Genomic DNA, 20,047 nt, shown 5'->3' with positions numbered 1-20,047 from the left:
TTTCAGTTATATTTTTTCAGATCCATAATTTCCATTTTTATAACTTCTATTTCTTTGCTGAGATTTTCTAATTTTTAGTTGTCTCAAAGGAATTTGTAATTGCTTGTTTAAGCATTTTTATGATAGTTGCTTTAAAATCATATTCTGATAATTCCAAAATCTGATTCATCTTGGAGTTGGTGTCAGTTGATTATCTTTTCTCACTCAAGTTGTGATTTTTCTGGTTCTTGGTATGACAGGTGATTTTCAATTGTGTCTGGAAATTATGTTAGAAAACTCTGACTTCTATTTAAATCTTTTATTAGAGCAAAGGGTTACCCTGCCTAGGTTTATCAACCAGGTCTTGGCTTGCTTTTGTAGGTTGTGGTTTCAATGAAAATTTAATTTTGAAAGCCTTTGCAGTGGTATTTTGGTATGCTTGGTTTTTCTGGTACAGCTGGAGCTCCCACTGGTTGCTGCTGGTTTTGCTCAAGGGAAAAGAGGGAGTTTCCCAAGGTTGGGCCATTTGGTGCCTACAAGTATGAAAAGAGACCTTCCTGGTATTGCTGCTTATTGTGGCAGGATCCCTCTTGCTAGTATTAATTAGCCCCCTGATGTCTCTTGGTGGGCTGAGGAATCTCAGGCATAGTGGTGAAAAAGAATTATTTTCTTGGTCACTATTATGACTGAGGCTTCCAAATAATACCCCTTGCTGGTGCTGCTGAAATTGTCTAGTGTCACAACCATTCATTCCAGTGGAGAAATGAACCTACCTGGGGCACCTTCCATTGCTAAGTTGGGGTGAGAAAATGCTGGACCTAGATTATCTTCTTCTGTTGGGTGGGAGATTGTGAGACACACTTTCACTATTTTGTTCCTTTAGCCCTGGGGTATCTACTGATTTTCCCTTTCTTTCCTCTGTTCAGAGTTCTCTTTTGGTTGCCTCTTGCATTATTGCCAGGGTTGATAGTGTACTTGGCAAGGAGGAGCAGAGGAAAATATGTGTATGCCATAGAATCCAGATCCGGAAATTCCTTTGGTATTATTTCTGTGTCCCTTTTACTTATTTAACCTTTCCCCTTTAGCTTTATTTCATGATTCCTTAGAAAGATCAGCTCATTGTGTATTGATTCACATTTTAGTTCTTTAACTTAGGTTTGTAATTATTAAAATGTGTGGATGGGGTTTGAAGAAAAAGTGAGTCAAGTATCATGTAATTTATGAGGACTATTTTTGGAGAAAGTTTAAAAAATTTTTTTACATAAAAAAGTAAATAGTTAATTTTCCAAAAATGAGTATGTTTTGCTTCAGAAATGTATCATGAATCAAAGATAACTCTGTGTTGGTTATCAAATAATATTTTGATTTAGTGAGTGACATGGAATATTTAAACAGTAGCAATTAGAACTCCATTCTTAAAAGAGGAATTGGTAAAGAGACATGAAAATCAACTACATTGTGTATTGATAAATTTAAGAAAGTGCTTAAAAAATAAAACTAACTCCATTCTTCTGTCTGAGTCTTTGGAAAAAATGAGCCAATGATGGCTAAATTCCCTACTTCTAATATAACAGCCTTGGAAGTAAGGGATCTTTGAGGAGTTGACATTGGACTGAAAGCCAGGAATACCTCTGGTAGAGAGGGGAGGAGAAACAAACTCTATAAAAGATATGAGAACAGAGTAAAGACTAGAACTGACCCAAACATTGGAAGAAGAATGTCCCAAACAACGTGAATACTATCTATTTGGTTTTTCCATGGCAGAACAGAGACATGAAACATCAGCTTTGGTTAGGCTCTAAGATTAGACTAGATTTTTTTGTAAAATGAAAGATTTCTTAATTTAGTTCAAATTTTCTCTTTCAGGAAACCTTGATTTTAAATACTATATTCTCTCTGAGGATTCAAATAAATCAGTTTTTAGACTCAAATCAAAAAAGACTCAACCTATTCAACAGGTGGCAAAACAAGGAAAAACTATGAGCTAGCTATCCCTGGAAGCAAAAATGTATTGGTTAAATACTTAAAAAAATCTATTACGTCAGTAAACCGTTTTTGACATACTCATAAATTACATATGTGTGTTTTATACAACTTAAACAGCTATCACTATGATTATTAGGACCAATGAACTCTACTTTACTCTTATGGGTAACGATTCTAGTGAGAAGAGACCATACCCAATGTAATTCACCAATGTGTATTTTTGTCTGGAAGTGTAAAATTTTACACAATCAATAACAGCCAATGTGTTATTAACCATTGAATTAACTAGCCACTTGTGCTTATCTTTTTTTTTTTTTTTTTTTTTTTGTGACCGGTAAGGGGATCATAACCCTTGGCTTGGTGTTGCTGCCACCACGCTCAGCCAGTGAGTGCACCGGCCATCCCTATATAGGATCCAAACCCGCAGCCTCGGCGCTCCCAGCGCCGCACTCTCCCGAATGAGCCTCCGGGTCGGCCCCACTTGTGCTTATCTTATTTGCCTTAAAACTCTAGTACTTATTGCTTACATAAGATAAACATGTAATTAAGAGTTGCACTGAGTCTCTTCCCTTTGAAACATGCTGCTTGTCTGTCCTAATTCTGCCAACCGTATGCCAATAAGAGTTCACGATTTCTTCTTTCAGGATTTTCCAGAATTAGTGAAGCCCCTAAGCCTGTGATAAGAGGAAATCTTCCTTCCTCACCTAAGCGCACCCACTCTCATGTCACCTTCGGCTTCCTCAACCTTCTCCTCTCAGCCCTTTGCTCCTGACTCCCCACAAGCACATCCTGACATCCCTACCATTTGTAAACCTTTCTATTCAATTATGGTATCCTCTCTCAGGAATATCCGACTAGTAGAGAACAGCTCTCTTTCTCTGCTGTCTTCTCCTCTCCTCCTGTAAGGATGAGCTCCAGGGCTGATCCAAGTGAATCCTATAAACTTTGCCTTGGTAATTTTTCCACCTTAGTTTCTATTGTTTCTCCCATTATACAAACAACATTGTCTGGTAAGGTTCAAAGTGGGACTCTTCCCATGGGTGTGTGTATTTAATTAGAAGGCTCAGAGATTTCTGGTCACCTTTACTTTTCAAATTAACCTAATTGTAGCATTTGAGGCAGAAAAGACAAGGACATTTGAAGAAACGGAGCTTTCTTAGATTCTCTCAAATTGTACCACTGGTCAGGCAAATAGTTTTCATTGCTTAGGCAAGTACTGTCACTGTGCCTTGTTAAAGAAGCCCACTTTCTGATGTGAAGGGCAAGTTGGATATGCTCTTCTGGATGTTCAGAAAGGCAAATACTTGCATGTATACAGTATATTTGACCAAGAGAAGCAGGAGCTCTGTTATTGGCTCAAAAGATAATTTATCCTTCAGGACTGGGCACATTACTGCCCTACGTGAAATCAGGACTTTGTTACACTGAGAAAAGGGAAATTGAACACTAGGTGGGCAACTAACAATGTCAGCCAGAGCTACAAAATCTGACTTCTGCTTCTGCTGTTGCTAACCTCTCTGGCCTCCATCTTCATCGTCTGGCTTTTCTTTCTCAGAGGTGCCATCTGATGAATGTCTATTTCTCCTACAGACACCTTGAGAATGGGACCAGGGACCCCTGTTAAAACAATGTCTGCTCCTCAATGACCAGGACTGAGGTAAAGGAAGAGCGATAGAAAATGGAAGAGGGAGCTGACATGGACTCAGAACTGGCCTTGGAAATAGACTAATTTGTTCATTACAGCCCATTCATGGGCCAGCCACTATTCTAAGCACTGAGGATTCAATGACGTACAAATTAGACCGGGTCTGATTTTTCATGAATCACATGTTCCAGTGCAGGATGTTATTAATACATGAATAAACAAATAAATATATATTATGAAGTCAAGACTGAGAAGCATATGGGAAACACACACACACACACACACACACACACACACACACACACACACACGGCAAGAGATAGAGCATGATGGAATGGTTTCTCTGAAAAAATATTGAGGAATGACCTGTACATGGGAACCGTGTAACTATCTGGGAAACATGGAGGAGGAAGGGCTGGAGGTGTGAGGAACTTCGAGGAACACCAAGAACACAGTTGTGACTAGGGTGAAGTGAGCGAGGATCAAAAATTAGATCAGAGATACAGCCTGTGGCCAGAGAATGCAGGATTTTGTTGGCCATGATAAATAACTGGGATTTTATTTTTCATGTAACGGAAGTCACCAGAGTGATTTGGACAAGAAAGTGACATGGTCTGCTTTACATTGTAAAAGGCTCACCCCAGCTCCTATAAATAGGAGTATTAACTATTATTACAATGATTAACAGTGAACAATTGAATAGAACATTTATAACAAATTTAATAAATGCTGTAATTAATAAACACAGACAGTATATTTTGGAAATATATTTCTTAAATGAGAGAGATGGAGCTGTTTTTTTTCCCCCCCAAGAAGTTTATATACGCATGGGTGATAGGTATATAAACTAATGAGATAAAATTTAAAAACAATTATATTTCTATTTTTTTGTTTCATAGTTGTCAGTTTTGAGATACTTCTTATAACTAAGTATATAGAAAGGGAAAATGTTTATTGTTGTAATATCACTCAATGTTTGAATTCCTTTTGAATTATTTGTTAAAAATCACACCACGATTTATTATTACAAATTATTTTTGATGGTCTATTGGTTGAAAACTGGATTATGTCCTCCATCAATACTGTGAAGGGCAAAAACTGGAAACATCCCAACTTTTAAAAGGACTTGTTACCCAGTCATGGATCATTCACATGCTCAATACTAGTATCAATTTTTGATCATTCCTTGGTTTGGCATTCTGCAGATTTTTATACTTCAGGATGGTAAACTACGGACAGGTTTAATGCCAGATGAGGCTGTGGTTTTCTTTTGTTTATGGGAGAAAGGTGATAGTAAAGAAAGTCATCTTCATCCAAGCACATCTCAGGCACTTGAGTTTAGAAAAGAGTACATTTACACACTGAAAATCTATTAATTGATGTCTTTAGAACTACACTTGCCTGCCCACACCTTGTAAAGTCTTCCTGCACATAGCTTGGAGCCCACTGTTTTCACTGGTGAGGTCCATAAGGGCATGCTATTTTATTTCTCTGTACCTCATGCCAAGCAACATACCTGGCACTTTCTGTTAAATAATGAGGAAAATAGGGGGCTAGGGTGTCAGTCTGTTTTTCTTATTCTTCCTGTATCTTTCCTGACCACGCATCCCACATGCCCTACTTAGATGTAGTTATTAGAATCCTGGAAACATTTTCTGGCTAGAGGGAGTCCCAAGCTAGGGGCAATAACACCAAAGACATAAACACAGAGAGGTGCAAACTCTGTCTTTATTACCCAAGAAGCAGGGTTGTAACAAATGAAGAGGACAGTCTGAGTCATGTTTCCTCACTGGGATCATGGTTCATCACAGTCATGGTCACAGAATTGGGTTCTCAGCCTTCTCCCTCTCAGGCCACATGTCACAGTGGGCAGTTGTCCAGTCTACCACACTGCACTGGCAGTGGCACGTGGTTTCCCTCTGGACATCCCATGAACCACAGGCGTAGCCACAAGCACAGCCGGTGACAACCATCCCTGCATGGGCACATGAGACACAGACATCAGAGCCCTCCACCACCCACAACTGCCTTTCATCGCCCATGCAGCCCAGGGTAGATTTAGCTTTTGTGGATCTTAAAGCTAATTCAATTTTGGGAGCCCTCATCAAGAAAAATAATATATATATAAAAATTACTAAAACAAATTTAGAGGGCCATGGAAGGGGTTCAAGCAAGTAAAGGATTTGGAAGGTGGGAGTTTTAGTTTCCTTTGATTCATAATAAATTCACCTCTGTGCTGCCCACCTCCTCCCCACCATCAGATTAGGGGAATCGATCGGGAGAGAGAGATGAAGGAAATGACCATGACAGGACAATTGAGGAGAGGAGGGGAAGGTAGATGGGGGCATGAGAGGAAGGAGTAAAAGGAAGAGGCAGAAACCCAAGATCCCTCAGCAGCATCCTTAAGGGAAGTGAGAACAGGGAAGGGATCTCTGGGAGCCAGGAGTTATGACTCAGCCCCAGGGTAATCCTCCCTGAGGTGGGGGAGGTGGAGGAGCTGGGATGGACAGGGGAGGACATGGGGCATCTTATCCCCCATTCCTCCCTGTGGAGTTACTCCGCAGCAGGGCAGGAGGACAGTTTGCCTGGGCTGGTGACGCTGGTACATGAGAGCTTCTTTGTTGGGGTTTACGGAGTATACTCCGAGTAGGATAAGAAGGGGTGCAGCCCATGATCTCTCTCCTGTAATCCACTTCTCTCTCCCATAACCTCCTCTACCTCTGAGGTGTCACCATGTCCACAATCAGGCGACTCACTAGCTTTTAAGGTTTTCTCATTTGAAAAGTGAAAGTAATATTGTACTTACTCCATAAAACGGTTGTGAAAATTAAATGAACTAATCTATGTAGAGCTTTGCATTATACCTGATTCATAACGAGCATTGATAAATTATAGCCACCATCCTTCTTTGCCTCCTCCTCCTCATTGGGGAAACCTGAATTTTCAACCAAGAGTCCAAAGAAGGGAAGGGTAGCGGAGAAAGCTCTGGATAGGAAGGTTGGGCCTGCATGGACTGCTTAGAGAATGGGATCTTGGGATGGGATGGAGGCAAAGGGAGGGTTTAGAAATAGGAGGCCAGAACAAGGGTTGACCTCCCATTTCCCCCTACCCTGTCAGTTACCTAGTCCATCCATAATGGAATCTAAGGAAACTGAGTAGTCCCTGGGATCATCAGCTGGAGAAGGAGGAGGAGGATGCGAAGGAGGCAGGAGGTAGGCTTCATCCTGCAGAAAGCTAGTGTCCTGGGGCTGGCAGGAACGATGGAAAGAAACAGAAATCCCTGAGCTCCAGGGCGGTTGTGAGGGAAAGGAGAAGGAAACATGGATAGTCTCGAGAAAGTAAGAATGGAGGAACAGCAGGGTCAGTACGGGATCTCCTTATATGGTTTGGAGGAGCAGGGAGGGTCACTGCAGAGCACACTCACTCACCAAAAAGTTCCAAAAAGGTCTGCAAGGACTGGCCAGGCAAGGATGTTTTAATACCCTATGGCATTGCCTGTGAACCTTTAACATACAGGTATGCAAACCCATATGAACTCACTCCCAGGACATGTTCAAAGAACTGTGCAGCTGGGCATTGACACATAACCATGATGACCTTTGGTGTGTCCATGACAAACAACAGCTGCCTCTTTCTGGTTCTCTGCCAAGGGGCGTCTTCCTGCCTCTCTGTTCTTCCCAGCCCTCTCATCTTGGCGGTCTGATGAGGCTAGCACCTGGGCCTTCTGTGGTCCACCCCGTATGATAGGCCTCTTATCTGATCCTTCATCAGGAAGAGATTACTTTGTGGTCTGCTGAGTGAGGGCCCTACTTGTCACCTGTTCAGACATGATTTTATTGTCCCTGGCTAATCCCATCTGTAGGAAAGTAACAGAAAGGCTGATTGACCCTCACTTAAAAATAAGAAAGTTTATTTAACCAGAAGCATGATTCTAGAGTCCTTTGGGGACTCAACAGGGTTATTACTAGCCAGATCTTTCCCCCTTCTTTTCTGTCATTCTTAACTCATCTTTTGATCTTGTCTCCTTGATGGTCACAAGGTGACAGGTACCACATCCTCAGCCCAGACCTTAAGCAGGAAGGAAGGGTTGGGGAAAGGCCATTCTCTTAGAAGGCTTTACCTTTTCATTTGAAAGCAGAATTTTTCCTGGAAGCTCAAGAAGATTTCCCCTTAATTTTCATTGTTCAGTTGTGGGTCACATGACCTCCTTTTCCACCACTGTGGCTGGGCAAGCAAATAGGGCTCCACAATCCTTTATCCAAAATCTCTGGGCCTGCATGTTTTTAAGAACTCAGAAGGCTGATTTTGGAAGATAGGACAGTGTATATTCAGTATATTATGTTATACCACCAAGGTGGTCTGGGGCAACATACCGTAATCAAACATTAATAGGTCTGCCACAAAATGTATGAATTTTAATATGGAATAAATCAAGACCATAAAGAGTCTCAGACCAGGCCATGTCAAGTTTTTCTGCCAAATGAATTAAATTAAAATTTAGGGAAATATTTTTGGCCTTCAGAGTCTTTTAGATTTTGGGATAGTGAATAAGGACTGAGGACTTGGGTATGACCAAGAGGAGCAAGAGTGTTGTGATTCACTGTTCGGGATGGGGCATGTGGCCACCACAAATAAATTAAGTTAAAAAGAACAAGATGAGAAGACAGAGAATGGCTGTAGAATGACCATTACTGGAGGCAGGCAGAGCTGGAAAAGCCTGGTTCTCCTTGTTCTGTGGCCAGCCTTTTTGCCCCCTTTCCTAACGATGCCCTCAGAAGATCAGCTATTTCTTTTGTGTATCTCTCTTAGGCAACTTTGACATTGGGACCCAGGGATTTCAGCAAAAAGGCAAGGATGCTTTTTTAATTACCAGATAGGAGTTGAAGAAAAGAAAGAAGAATAGAAAAGAAGGAAGAGTGGAGACTTGGATTTGGTAGAAAAGTTGGGTATATTAATTCATTTGTTAATTCAATGAATATTTGTAGAGCTTCTCTGTAGTACTTTTAGTTCTGGTGGGCAACGTGGAAATGATACTTGTGCTTTCGTGACTGCATTCTAATGGGGGAGATAAATATAAGTGATATACAAATAAGTACATCATATGTCAGATATTGAAAAGTGCCCTGAAGAAAATAAATCAAGACAAGGCAATAGTGTGGTACTGTGCTACTACTGCACATAATGCAGTGTGTTCACAGAGGGCGTCTCAGAAAAGGTAACAATGACCTGACAAAATGAGAGGGTGAGCCATAGGAAAATCTGGGACTAAGAAGAAAATAGGTCTAAGGAGCCTAAGGCAGGGAGATGGTCTGTATGTTGAAGGAAGAGAAATGATGGCAGTGTGGCCAGAATGGAATGAAGTCAGTAAGGGGCAGAGAAGCCAGAAAAGAGGTCAGAGATACAACCAGGGCCCGATTATACACAGCTTGCAAACCAGGGCAAGCACTTTGGGTTTTATTGGAAATTTGACAGGAAATTGTTGGAGTGTTTTGTTCCTGGGAGTGACATGAAATGATTTATGGTTTTATAAAGCTTACTATGGCCATTGTGGAAGAGACAGTGATGGGAAAACAGGTAAGCAGGGACATCAGGAAGCAGGCTTTTACAGATTCTAGGTCTCTGGGGGTGGTTGAGGAAGACTGGGAGTTGGATGGATTTGGGTTACATATAGAAGGTTGAGCCTCCACAGCATTTACTGGTGGATGCAGGTGTAGGAGAAAGAGAAAAGTGAGAGATCCAGGTTTTTGTCCTAAACAACTTACTGAAGAATGATGTTATTTACTGAAATGAGTTTCCCTGAGGAGAGAGTAGATATGATGGGAACTTCAATCATATTTTATTATGGTAAATTTAATATGCTTATCAGACATCCAGGTGGAGCTGTGGCATAAAGAGTTGGGTATAAAAGTTGAGTTCAGGGAAAAGGTTAGAGTCAGAGAAATAAATTTGAGTGTAATCAGTATTCAGGTGGATTTACTAGAAGAGACACCCTAACACAAAAAGATAAATCAGAGTTTTTTTGTTGTTGTTAGGTAAAGAAAGTAATAGGCTGGAAAGTGGTTGACCAGAAGGACATTATAAATGACCTTTAGAAATATGAATTTAGAGATATCATTTAGAAATATAAATTGAGTTGCATTGACTAGTCAGTTTATTGGGAATGACAAGAAAAGAGAAGAGAACAGGATCACGTGAGAGTGCTGTGGAGTTAAAATAAGCCTGGACATAGTGACAACCACCTCTGAGGAATGTTTGCAGTCAGTGGCATGTCTAGTGTACATATTTGACACCCAGAGGAGATCACTTTTTAACACTTCTGTCCATTATATAACAAAATTATTTCAGTAATAATTATGTAATCATTATTCTTGATTCATTCTCTGGTTTTAAAACAAAAAATTTAACTATCAAAAAAGAACAAATTTCAATTTTAGAGATATTTTTTAAATTCAGTACAATATTCTACATGTGAACTAAAATTTGCACTTACAAAACAAGAATGTCAACTTCATGGTTTGTACTTTCTCCCAATTTAAATTTGAAACAATTAAACTTCATGTAGTAATATAGAATCATCAAACTGATGTAATTCAAGTTCTGTTAATTTGTCTTTAGACTCACTGGGCTATACTTGTTTATTTAGAATCTACTGTTTAAATGCGGGAATGTGCAGTAGCCTAGGGATTGGAGACACACACTGTGTGAAGTACATGAAGGATTCCAAACTGCTATTAATTTACTTTAGAGGTGAAGGTGTGTAGCTGAGGCCGAGTATGTAGAGGCCAGCTGTATAACTGGAAGTTCCCTAAATTAACTTCCATGAAAAATACTTTTGTTAAAGGATAAGCAATAAAAATCTGCTAATTTGAAGCTTACGTATGTATTGTTGGAACTCAACAGTAATCACAGAAATTGTTTAGAACTTAAATTAACAAACAGTGTTTGGGGGAGGGGTACTTTACCATTGATATTGTTTAGAATTGCCATGCATGTTGATAATAAAAATCAGATTAACTTCTACTCAGCTTTATTATTATTTTAAAATTCTCTACAGGCAATGGACCCTGCTTCTTTCCAGCACCCCCACCCTTGGTAATCTCTGCTCATGGCCTAGGATCAGTCATCACATCGTAGAGCTTCCATATCAGCATTCCTGAAAAATGTTCAGAAAATCCTACAAAGAGAAAGTGGAAGAAAGGTTTTTGTTCCTCGAAAATTTGTAGATAAACTAAGTCGAATCTTTTTGACATTCTCCTCTCCCCTAGAACTACCTTCGTCCTAAGAGTGCACTCCTTGCCCCGATATGTGGAGGTAACTTTTAAATCTTTCTTATCTCCTTTTCCCATCCAATTTGCCACTAACTATTTTGTATTTTATTTTATATGCATCAAGTTTGAAAAGTTATTAGCATACAACTGTGACTACAAAAAGGGGGACCTAAGCTTGGGTATGAGTAACAGGGAAAGGTAAAGGCGGACAAGATGGGGATGGCGCTGACAAGATCATGGTTGCAGGTTAAGTGAAGGCACAGCTCTGTTTGGCTATGACTTCTCTTGACCAGGGGAGCAGAGTTCTTCAGCGTGGAATGTAGAATTCTGAAGGTGTGTAAGACAGTCCATTGGGTTATATGAAATAAATATCAAAGCTTCTACTTTTATTTGTTTTTTTATTCTTTAATGTTTTCTATTTTTGTATGTTTTATCTTGAACATAATGTGCTATTACCTATTTATAGTTTATAAAGTACATTTGAATGCACATTTAATTTTTAAAAATTGGTGTTGTATCTGAAAAAAAAATAGGAGACTAAGAAAAAATTAAGTTTCTAGTTATGTTTTTGGATAGAGTTGAGTAGCTTTCCAACAAGGCATTGAAGGGCTCATCATGTTTGCTATTCGACAAAACTGAATCTTGTTGATTTATACACTTAAGATATTACAGGCATGTGGATTTTCCAGGAAGTGTACAATGTTTCAGTGAAGTGGTTTACAGGTGATGTAGACAAAGTCCAGATTAGCAGATTCATCCTGGGATCACCAACCATGGGTGAAGATTCCAGGTTCTGATTCAGGAAGAAGATGGGTCCAGGTAGAGATTGGCAGGAACCCCTGTAAGACGGGACAGACCAGTGGAAACTGCTCCATGCCTAAGAGGAGGGTAAAAGATAGTGAGCTACTGAAAGGTCTTTTGGTAATATCACTCCTGCTGTACTCCTACCAGTGGACACTCAGCCAAATCAGGGCACAAAATCATGTGTATTTTTTATCTGATATAAAGATATTTAGAAAAATGTTGGGAGTATATACAATATTATTGTCGTGTTATTATTATATATTATATATTATTGTGTTGCTTTGTTATTATTTTGTTAACAGTATAACAACTGCAGTAGTTTCCTTGGAATGGTTGTAGGAAGGGTGATTTTTATTTTCTTATTTAGAATTATTGATACATTCTGTTTTTTCTATAGTGAAAATGATTTATTTTTCTTATTGTCAAAGGCGTCTGTATAGAAGGAGGCAATGATGGCTAAACCAGTCCTCCATTCCTGCACGTGCCCTTTTGACTTTGCTGCTCCTCTCATCGAGAGATGGAGTCTGAACCCTGAATTTGGTCTGGCCTTGTGACTTGCTTTGGCACATGGACATGGCAGAAGTAAAGTCATGCAACTTTTGAGGCTAGGCCATAAGAAGCCTTGCATGTGTGCAGCTTTTCCTCATTGAGAGAGCACCACTTTTCCAAAGTATCTGCGGATGACCCGAAACAGGGCTCCATCTAGCTCTCATCAGAGTTCATGGATTCTCCATCCTATTGGTGCTATGGAAAGTTCTTGGCAGCATTTCCAAGTCTCTTTCAGAGCTTTCTTACCCAGTGGGCCTTCCGGAGGCAGAATGGAAGGGGGGAAGCTCTCCCTCAATATTCTCAAATCTTTATTTCTTGTCCACAGAAATGAGAAATTCCTCAGGAATACTAGGCAGAAATGGTAAAACTTCTCTGTTAACTCTCTCCTCTAAAGACTGTATGAGGAAATTTCCAAGAAAGCTCAGAAACACTCTGTCCCTAGTGATCCATGAATCTTTAGCAGATTGGAAACTTGAAGATGAGGCCCACGAGTCTGTGTCTCAGGTGTCAGGCTGAGTTCAACGTCAGGGTGTTAGAGCAACCAGGGCCCTTGGAGATGATCTCATTATACCCCATCACTCAAAGGACAATGAAAGACTCGAAAAGATTCAAACCACACTCAAAAGACTGTGATAACCATTGTGGCTTACCTAAGGTTACAAATGAGAAATCACGTAGACATAGAGCTGGGAGTAGAACCCAGGTGTCTCTGCTACACTGTGTTATACTTTGTATGATTTCTCTCTTCTCTAAGCCCTGATGAAATCTACAAGGTGGGGTCTTTGCAAATCTTAGGTACATTTCACGTTTCAGTGGATCATTGGCCATAAAAGAGTGAAGTCAGGTAAGTTATACAGCCAAAAAGTTTTATGCAATATTATAAATATAAAAAAAAAATAAAACAGTGAAGTGATTTCTTTCCCTGGATACAAGACAGAACAAGCACTGGAGAACGGAGGTTGCACAGACTGTTTCAGAGTTTGTGTTCTCTTTAACAAAGCTGTTTTCAAAGCCAGATGTCTGGTGATGAATGTTGACTCTCTTCTCTCCAATTGATATTTATCATAAAACTAAACAGGAGCGTGCAGGGTTTCAGGAAAAGAATTCTGACAACTGCTAGTTTCAATATTCAGTTTTTCACAGTTCATCTCTTCCAAGCATACTCCTCATGGATGTTACACTCACTGACATATTCCTCTGCAATCAGTCTCCATTATTATTATTTTGTCTCTTCCATGCCAAGCCCTGGCCAAGAGCTGAGGCTTCAAAGCTGTGTTAGCAAACAGAAGGGCCATAATTTATTGTCATATGCACAAACCTGGGAGTTGTGCCCATAGATCACAGTCTAGGAGTTAGTTCTGCTCTGAGAGCCCCTCCCCCCTTCCTGCTGCACTTCTACCCTGGAGTTAAGAATTTTCAGCACAAAATTAAGAGAAGAATTAAACCACAGGCTCTTGCTGAAGCTTTCTGACACCAACCAAGATATCTGGGAAGTGACTTCAGTGTTCTGCATTGGCATCAAGTTTGGCACAAGCCTCCATAATGTCTGAGCTTTCCTTAGTCCTGACAGCCTCTGATTTTTGTTGGCTCTCTGAGTTTTCATTCACTTCACTCTTCTGCCAGCAATATAATAGGTATGTTTCTACAAATCTGGCAAGGGCCTAGGATATTTTGAGGGCTGTCACTCTTTGTTGGCATGGAACTCTGACCAACTGCTCTTTGTAGAATCTGGTTTGGAAGTCTGAGCTAAGACTAGAGGTCTGGGCCATACATGGTTTGAGGGCTGGAAAACTGGAGGATGACTATAACCCTTGCTTTTGGAAGGTTTGTAGGGTTTTTTCATTAAGGTGAAGTTCCAAGCATGGCACTTAGACCAGGAGTCAGAATCCTGGAAGTCAGGAGTTGAGCACACCCTGGGACAAAGTGAATGTAAAGCAAGGTTGGGAGCACAGGAAGAAGGTCTAACAATACAAAAGTTGCAAATTTTGGCTAAAGAGCTTGTCCGCACGGTATTTTGAAAAGAATTAAATTAGTTGTCCACATTTAACCATAGGGTATTTCACATTCAAAGCCAGAATCCCTCTCCACTTGAAGCACCTTGTAGGTCTTCAGCCCAGGCCAGGGAAGATTCTTATCTGAAGCTTTCTCTCCAACCACTTAACTCATCCAGAGAAAAATGCCCATCCTAGGTTTGCATTTCTTGGTACTCATTTTCCATTTTTTCTCCATTTGACTAGATAGATTACAAGGGACACAAACTATCCTTTCCTCTGTGTTTTCTTTCAGAGGGGTGGTTCAATAATTAAATCAAGGACCAGTACTCGAGACAAGAAGAATTCCATCTAATACTTCTGATGCTGCCTCTATCCATGCTGTGACATTTTGCTCACCAAATCTTCCCTCCAAATCACACATTTGTACCTGTTGTTGGGGGAAAATAACATTTGAAGCCCACGCTTGGTCTTAGTGTCACCACTTGAAGAAACTAAAACAGGTTTTCTGAACAGATTATTTATTATTTATTATTTTTTTATTGAAACATAATTGATTGTACATATCTGTTGGGTACAGAGTTGGATAGCAAAACCTGTGTGCAATATGTGATGCTCAAATCAGGATAATTAGTATAATCAATATTACACAATGCAATCATTTTTTTGTGGCTGTTTACAAATTTCTTGCTAACCTCCACCTCCCTTTTCCACCTCCCTTTTCCACCTCTAGTAGCCTCAGTTCTGTTCTCTCTTTTGGTTTATTTATTTATTTTTTTATTTTAACTTCTCAATATACATCGTAGTTGATTTTCGTGTCCTTTTACCTGTTCCTCTTTCCCCCTCCTTCTCCGCTCCCCGCCACTGTTCTCTTTTTTGAAAGTTCAGTGAATTACTGTGATTGTTGTACCTTTCTTTTTTTAAAAAAATTATTTGTTTATTTTTTTAGCTCCCACTTATGAGTGAGGACATGCAGTATTTCTCTTTCTAAACAGTTCTTTTAAAAAGGACTCCTTTTTAATATCCCTTACATTTCCATGATAGTTGTCATATTTTTCAGTATCCATTAACATTTTTTTTTTCATATTCATTTATCAAGAAACTAATGTATCGAGTGACTATTAAGGGCCACCAGCAAGACACAGTCTCTGTCTGCCATTGTGGAGCTTATAGTGTAGTGGGAAAGAAAAACACGAAATATTAGACAATGACTCACAGAAATAACTACCTGTTTGCCACTTGTAAGGGATTAGGATGGAAAAGTAGATGGGAATCTCCCCCGTGGAAGTGGCATTTACGTGACATGAGGCTGAGTAGAACTTAGTCTGTGCAAAGGCCCAGAGCAGGAAGCAGCCCCTCCCCCAGAGAGGCTTCCAAACTGAAATGGCCAAACTGGGGTAGGAAGGAGACATTTCACTTAAATCTAAGTTAACTGATTAGGAAACTATTAGACAGGACTGGATTTTTGTGTGTCAATAAAATTGCCTGATGAGTTTACCCTACCAGGTCCTGCTCATTCACTAAGCGTTAGAAAGTATTTTTTGTGTTAAAGATTTGTATTTAGAAGACATTATCTAGTCACCATGCAGAGAATGGATTAGAAGGGAGCAAGAATACATTCAGGGAGACATTTAGGAGTGATCAATAATCTTGGTAAAAGATGATGGAAGTCCGAAGGAAGGAGGGTGCCAGCAGGAGAATTGAAAAGTGAAGACACTTAAGATATAAATATAAACACATAACAAAAACTGCTTTTGAATTTAGTAATAGTTTTATATGTTTGTGTTTATTATACCAGCATCCTCACACATTTGAAAAATAGTAAAATACTTTGTGGTAGTCTGGGTCCTCTGAGCTGCAGCTGCCAAGATAGGATTAAACACATAGGATTTTTCTAGAGGCAACACCCGAGGAAAGGAAATGGGAAGGGGGCAGGGAAGCCTGGCTGAGCCCTGATATCAAAATGCAAGTTGGACCCAGAGTGAAGGAGAGAGGGAGAGAAGATCAGGTGGCAGCATCCTAGCATGCAGTATAGTGTTGAGGGGTCCTTGAACCAAAGTTGGCTCACAAAGTAGGCCCTGTCCGCTAGGAATGGGTCTGCCTTAGTATCCCCACCACACTCAGCCTGGTGGGAAGAGCCTGCGGGAGGCAGAGGCTCAGCTCAATGCGCTGATGGATTTCAAAGAGCAGTAACTGGGGCCCTTAATTTGTAGGAGGAACTCTTGTATCCCTGAAGCCATCATACACTTAAATACATGCATTTTATTTATTCAGGCTGCAGATGGACCCTGAGGATCTCCTGCAGTAGCTCTGAGGTCTCTCATAATTTGTCATAGCTCAGAGACCTAGAAGGAGTTGGGAGATCCTGAAGCAGAGTAGGTGTATCTCCTTTCTCACACTTGCATTTTCCAGCTTCCTGTTTGTCTAGTATTTCTACACATTGTTCTCTGCTATAAATTTTCTCACTTCCGGTATATCAAATTCACAAAAAAGTTCCCTTTGTATTAAAAATTAAGCAATTTTCCTGATTTTCCATCCCCTGACATCCATTCTCATCCTCCTGCTCCCACCTCAGCCCTTCCTTTCTGTATTTCCAGTTTCCAGGCCTGTGTAACCCCTTGTAATTTTCTTCTCTCTCTCTCTCTCTCTGGCTGTGAAATTGTTAAACAAAGTTTAAAAAACATGCTGTCTCATTCCACTAAATATTCAAGCTGCATAACTTCTGTTGGCTTTTCTGGGGCTCTTTAGACTTTTCTCATTGGTAAGTTATGGCATGCTACTCAACAACAGCCTTAAATTCCCAGCACCATCCTTAAATTCAAAATACCCTTTGAGAAATGGCTCATTCAAAGTGTGATTGAAACACATTTTGAGTTGCTTGTCTGGATGCCACATCAGATAGATAGCAACTATTAAACTTTGTACCGCATAAATATGTACAATCAATATGTGCCTATCAAAAAATAAACAAAAAATTACTGATGGATTAAAAAAAAATCTTTGATTCTGTCTCAGATTGTCCTAGTGAAACAAGAGGCTACTTTTATTTCCAGGATCTGTGTTTTCTCATCTTTAAAATGGGCAAATAATAGTTCAAGGGATGTGATGAGGTTTAAGTGGGCTGTGTGCACAAAATTACCATGGAAGCTTGTGTATAGCATTTAGTAAATGTTAATTGCTATTACATCTATTAATAACTTATGTTATTGCATTATCATTTCCTTCCAAATCAAATTTCAATAAGCCAAGCTTTGGCTAATAGGCTGTTGGATTTGAATTGGCTTATTTTGAAGATGAAGAAATAAGCTCTTTTGCATTGTCAAGTTGGTTAGTTTGGTTTGAATGATGAAGCCTCAAAGTGTTATCTTATTCTAGTACGTGTCTAAGGCTGAGATAGTAAATAAATCACACCCAAACTCAGAAAGAAATAATAATCTCATACCCAAACACATTCTTTCTTTTCAGAAATTATTGCTAAAATGCAACGTTCCTGGTCTTTACATTCATGTGGTATAAATTGCAGGAGAGTCTCGTCACATATTTAACTCTCAGTTCCTTCCTCTATGCTTGCAGATTGCTTACTTTGTATTTTTGAGAAGCAAACTTCCTTATTCAGTGTTGGAAATCACAACCATTAACCTGATCGCCATATCAGTTTTCCTGGTGCTGCTCTAGTCCTCCCTTAAAAATTAACTTTATGTCTTATGTATCAGGAACCCCTCATTAAAACCAGACTTTCCTTATTTAGTCATATGCTCCTCTACTTCTCTCAGGCAAATTTTTCTCATACTTAGAGATTTCTCATTGTCATAAGGGAAAAAACAGCAAACGTAGGTGAGAAGGGAAAATATTGATAAAGTCACTTACCGTCCTTCTCAGTCTGCTTCCAGGTTTTGCATTTACACTCTGAATTTGGGCATCCGAGTTCTATCCTAGGTCTTGACTCTGATTCAGAAATGACATCTTTTTCTATTTATTAATACCTTTACTCTACCCATTTGTATTAGTTTCCCAGGGCTGCCGTAGCAAAATTATCACAGATTGGGTGGGTTAAACAACAGAAATTTATTATCCCATAGTCTTGAGGCTAGAAAACTGAGGTCAAGGTGCTGTAGGTCGATGCCCCTTAAGAGCTCTCTCCTCGGCTTATACATGGCTATCTTCTTTGTCTTCACACGTCTTCCCTCTGTGTGTTGTCTGTGTCCTAACCTCATCTTGTAAGGACACTAGTCATATTGGGTTAGGGCTCATCTTAATGACCTTGTGTTTCCTTATTTTTTAAAAGGCCCTATCTCCAGATACCAACAAACTCTGAAGTACTGAGAGTTAAGACTCCAGCATATGAATTTTAGGGGGACACAGTTCAGTCCACAACACCATTTTGGGAAGAAAGCTGGAGGAAATGTGTTTCTATTAAAAATTAGTAGTTGCTATCTATCTGATGTGGCATCCAGACAAGCAACTCAAAGTGTGTATTTGAATAGAGAATCTTTTCTTTGCAATGTATTGTGATAAAATTTTTATGAGACACTTCAATAAAAATATATAAAATTTGTTTTGAATGTAGCAGTACTGTAAAAATAGCAATTTGGATGTCAAAAGGGAAACAACATGGCTCAGGATGGGAAAATAAACTAGAAGAATGTTTTATTTACTGATATAAACATCCTTTCACTGAGATTTCAGTTCTTAGGACTATTTGTGCTAAATAAGTAATATCCTTTAAATTTCAACCGAGGAAGAACTTGTACAGAAATACATGTACTGACAAAGAGATAGTGAGAGGATGCTCTCTTCTGTAAGAAATGTTTTCAGAAACTGAAGAAGATTCCAGATTAGTTTCAAATGAGCTGACATCCTTTCAGCTGCAGGGAAGCTTTTTTTCTGATTGTTTAAAAGGAATCAACATTAGCAAGATATCTAAATATGAAGCTTAATGTCTGCCTCCTCTCATAGAGAAATATTTTGGTATCTCTTTCCCTGACTGGGATATCGCTGTCCTTGCATCTCCCAGGCAAATACCACACAGTCCTCCTGAAGATCATTATTAAAACATCATAAAACCTAAAAAAAAGAAAAGAAAAAAGAGAAAGGACCTCAAAGCTTTAGGCCAACACTCTTCTTGATTTAAAATTATACACAAATGGAGTTTTTAGAAGATTAGTTGAAACTCTTGCAGCACACATTTACTAGAAGATTTGCATTACAGCTCAACTTGTTCTAGAAGATATTGGTCACATTATCATTTATAAAGGTAAAACCACCTCTACCACTCACCATGAAAATGAAGATTTATTGTTTCTTAGGGTAAACAGGTAGGATTTGCATATTGTACAATTATATTTCAGATGGGTGTGTTGGATTCCCAAAAGATAATTGTCACATATTTAAACAAATAGAACATGTAATTCTTGCAAAGTTCTTGTAAAAGTCCTTTGCTTGCTCAAAACTATATCCAATAACTGTTTACCATTGCATCGAGAGCAGCACTGCCCAATAGAACTTTCTGTGATGATGGAAATGTTGTATAAAATCTGTACTATCCAATACACAATATATAAATTCAGAGAAGTAAGACAATCTTGAATGTCTCTTCATTCATTCCTTCCTTCCTTCATCAAACATTTGCTGAGAACCTAGTTTGACCTGGTAATGTGTCCAGGCACTGAGCATGCAATGGTGCACAAGATACAGCTCTTACCTGTTACCTCTCCCCCAGGGTAACAGAGATGCAAAGGATTACTCAAAGCCCATTTCTTCTGAGCAGTGAGAGGCCCCAAAAGGGTTAATTCCAGACAAATCCTTCAAGAGAGAAGAATTCTTGG

The 20,047-nt window shown here is 39.4% G+C and overlaps 2 protein-coding genes across 2 annotated transcripts in view; one reads left to right on the top strand and one right to left on the bottom strand.

Annotated features, from left to right (window-relative positions):
* Nucleotides 1-5,427: 5,427 nt before the first annotated feature.
* Nucleotides 5,428-6,833, bottom strand: RETNLB (resistin like beta). Its single transcript, XM_063113424.1, is given in 3 exon segments — nucleotides 5,428-5,590; nucleotides 6,177-6,365; nucleotides 6,763-6,833. Coding segments are annotated over 3 exon segments (423 nt in total).
* Nucleotides 6,834-6,930: 97 nt separating this feature from the next.
* LOC134389873 (T-cell receptor-associated transmembrane adapter 1) overlaps nucleotides 6,931-20,047 on the top strand; it is a 76,614-nt gene continuing 63,497 nt past the window's right edge. The window contains exon 1 of the mRNA XM_063113310.1: nucleotides 6,931-7,074. Within this exon, the coding sequence (XP_062969380.1) occupies nucleotides 6,931-7,074 (144 nt within the window). The remainder of the gene's footprint in view (nucleotides 7,075-20,047) is intronic.

The sequence above is a fragment of the Cynocephalus volans genome, chromosome 1 (assembly GCF_027409185.1).
Source record: "Cynocephalus volans isolate mCynVol1 chromosome 1, mCynVol1.pri, whole genome shotgun sequence".
NCBI classification, from domain to species: Eukaryota; Metazoa; Chordata; class Mammalia; order Dermoptera; family Cynocephalidae; genus Cynocephalus; species Cynocephalus volans.
Note: the sequence above shows the minus strand (reverse complement) of the source record. Positions and strands in the feature narration are given on the sequence as shown.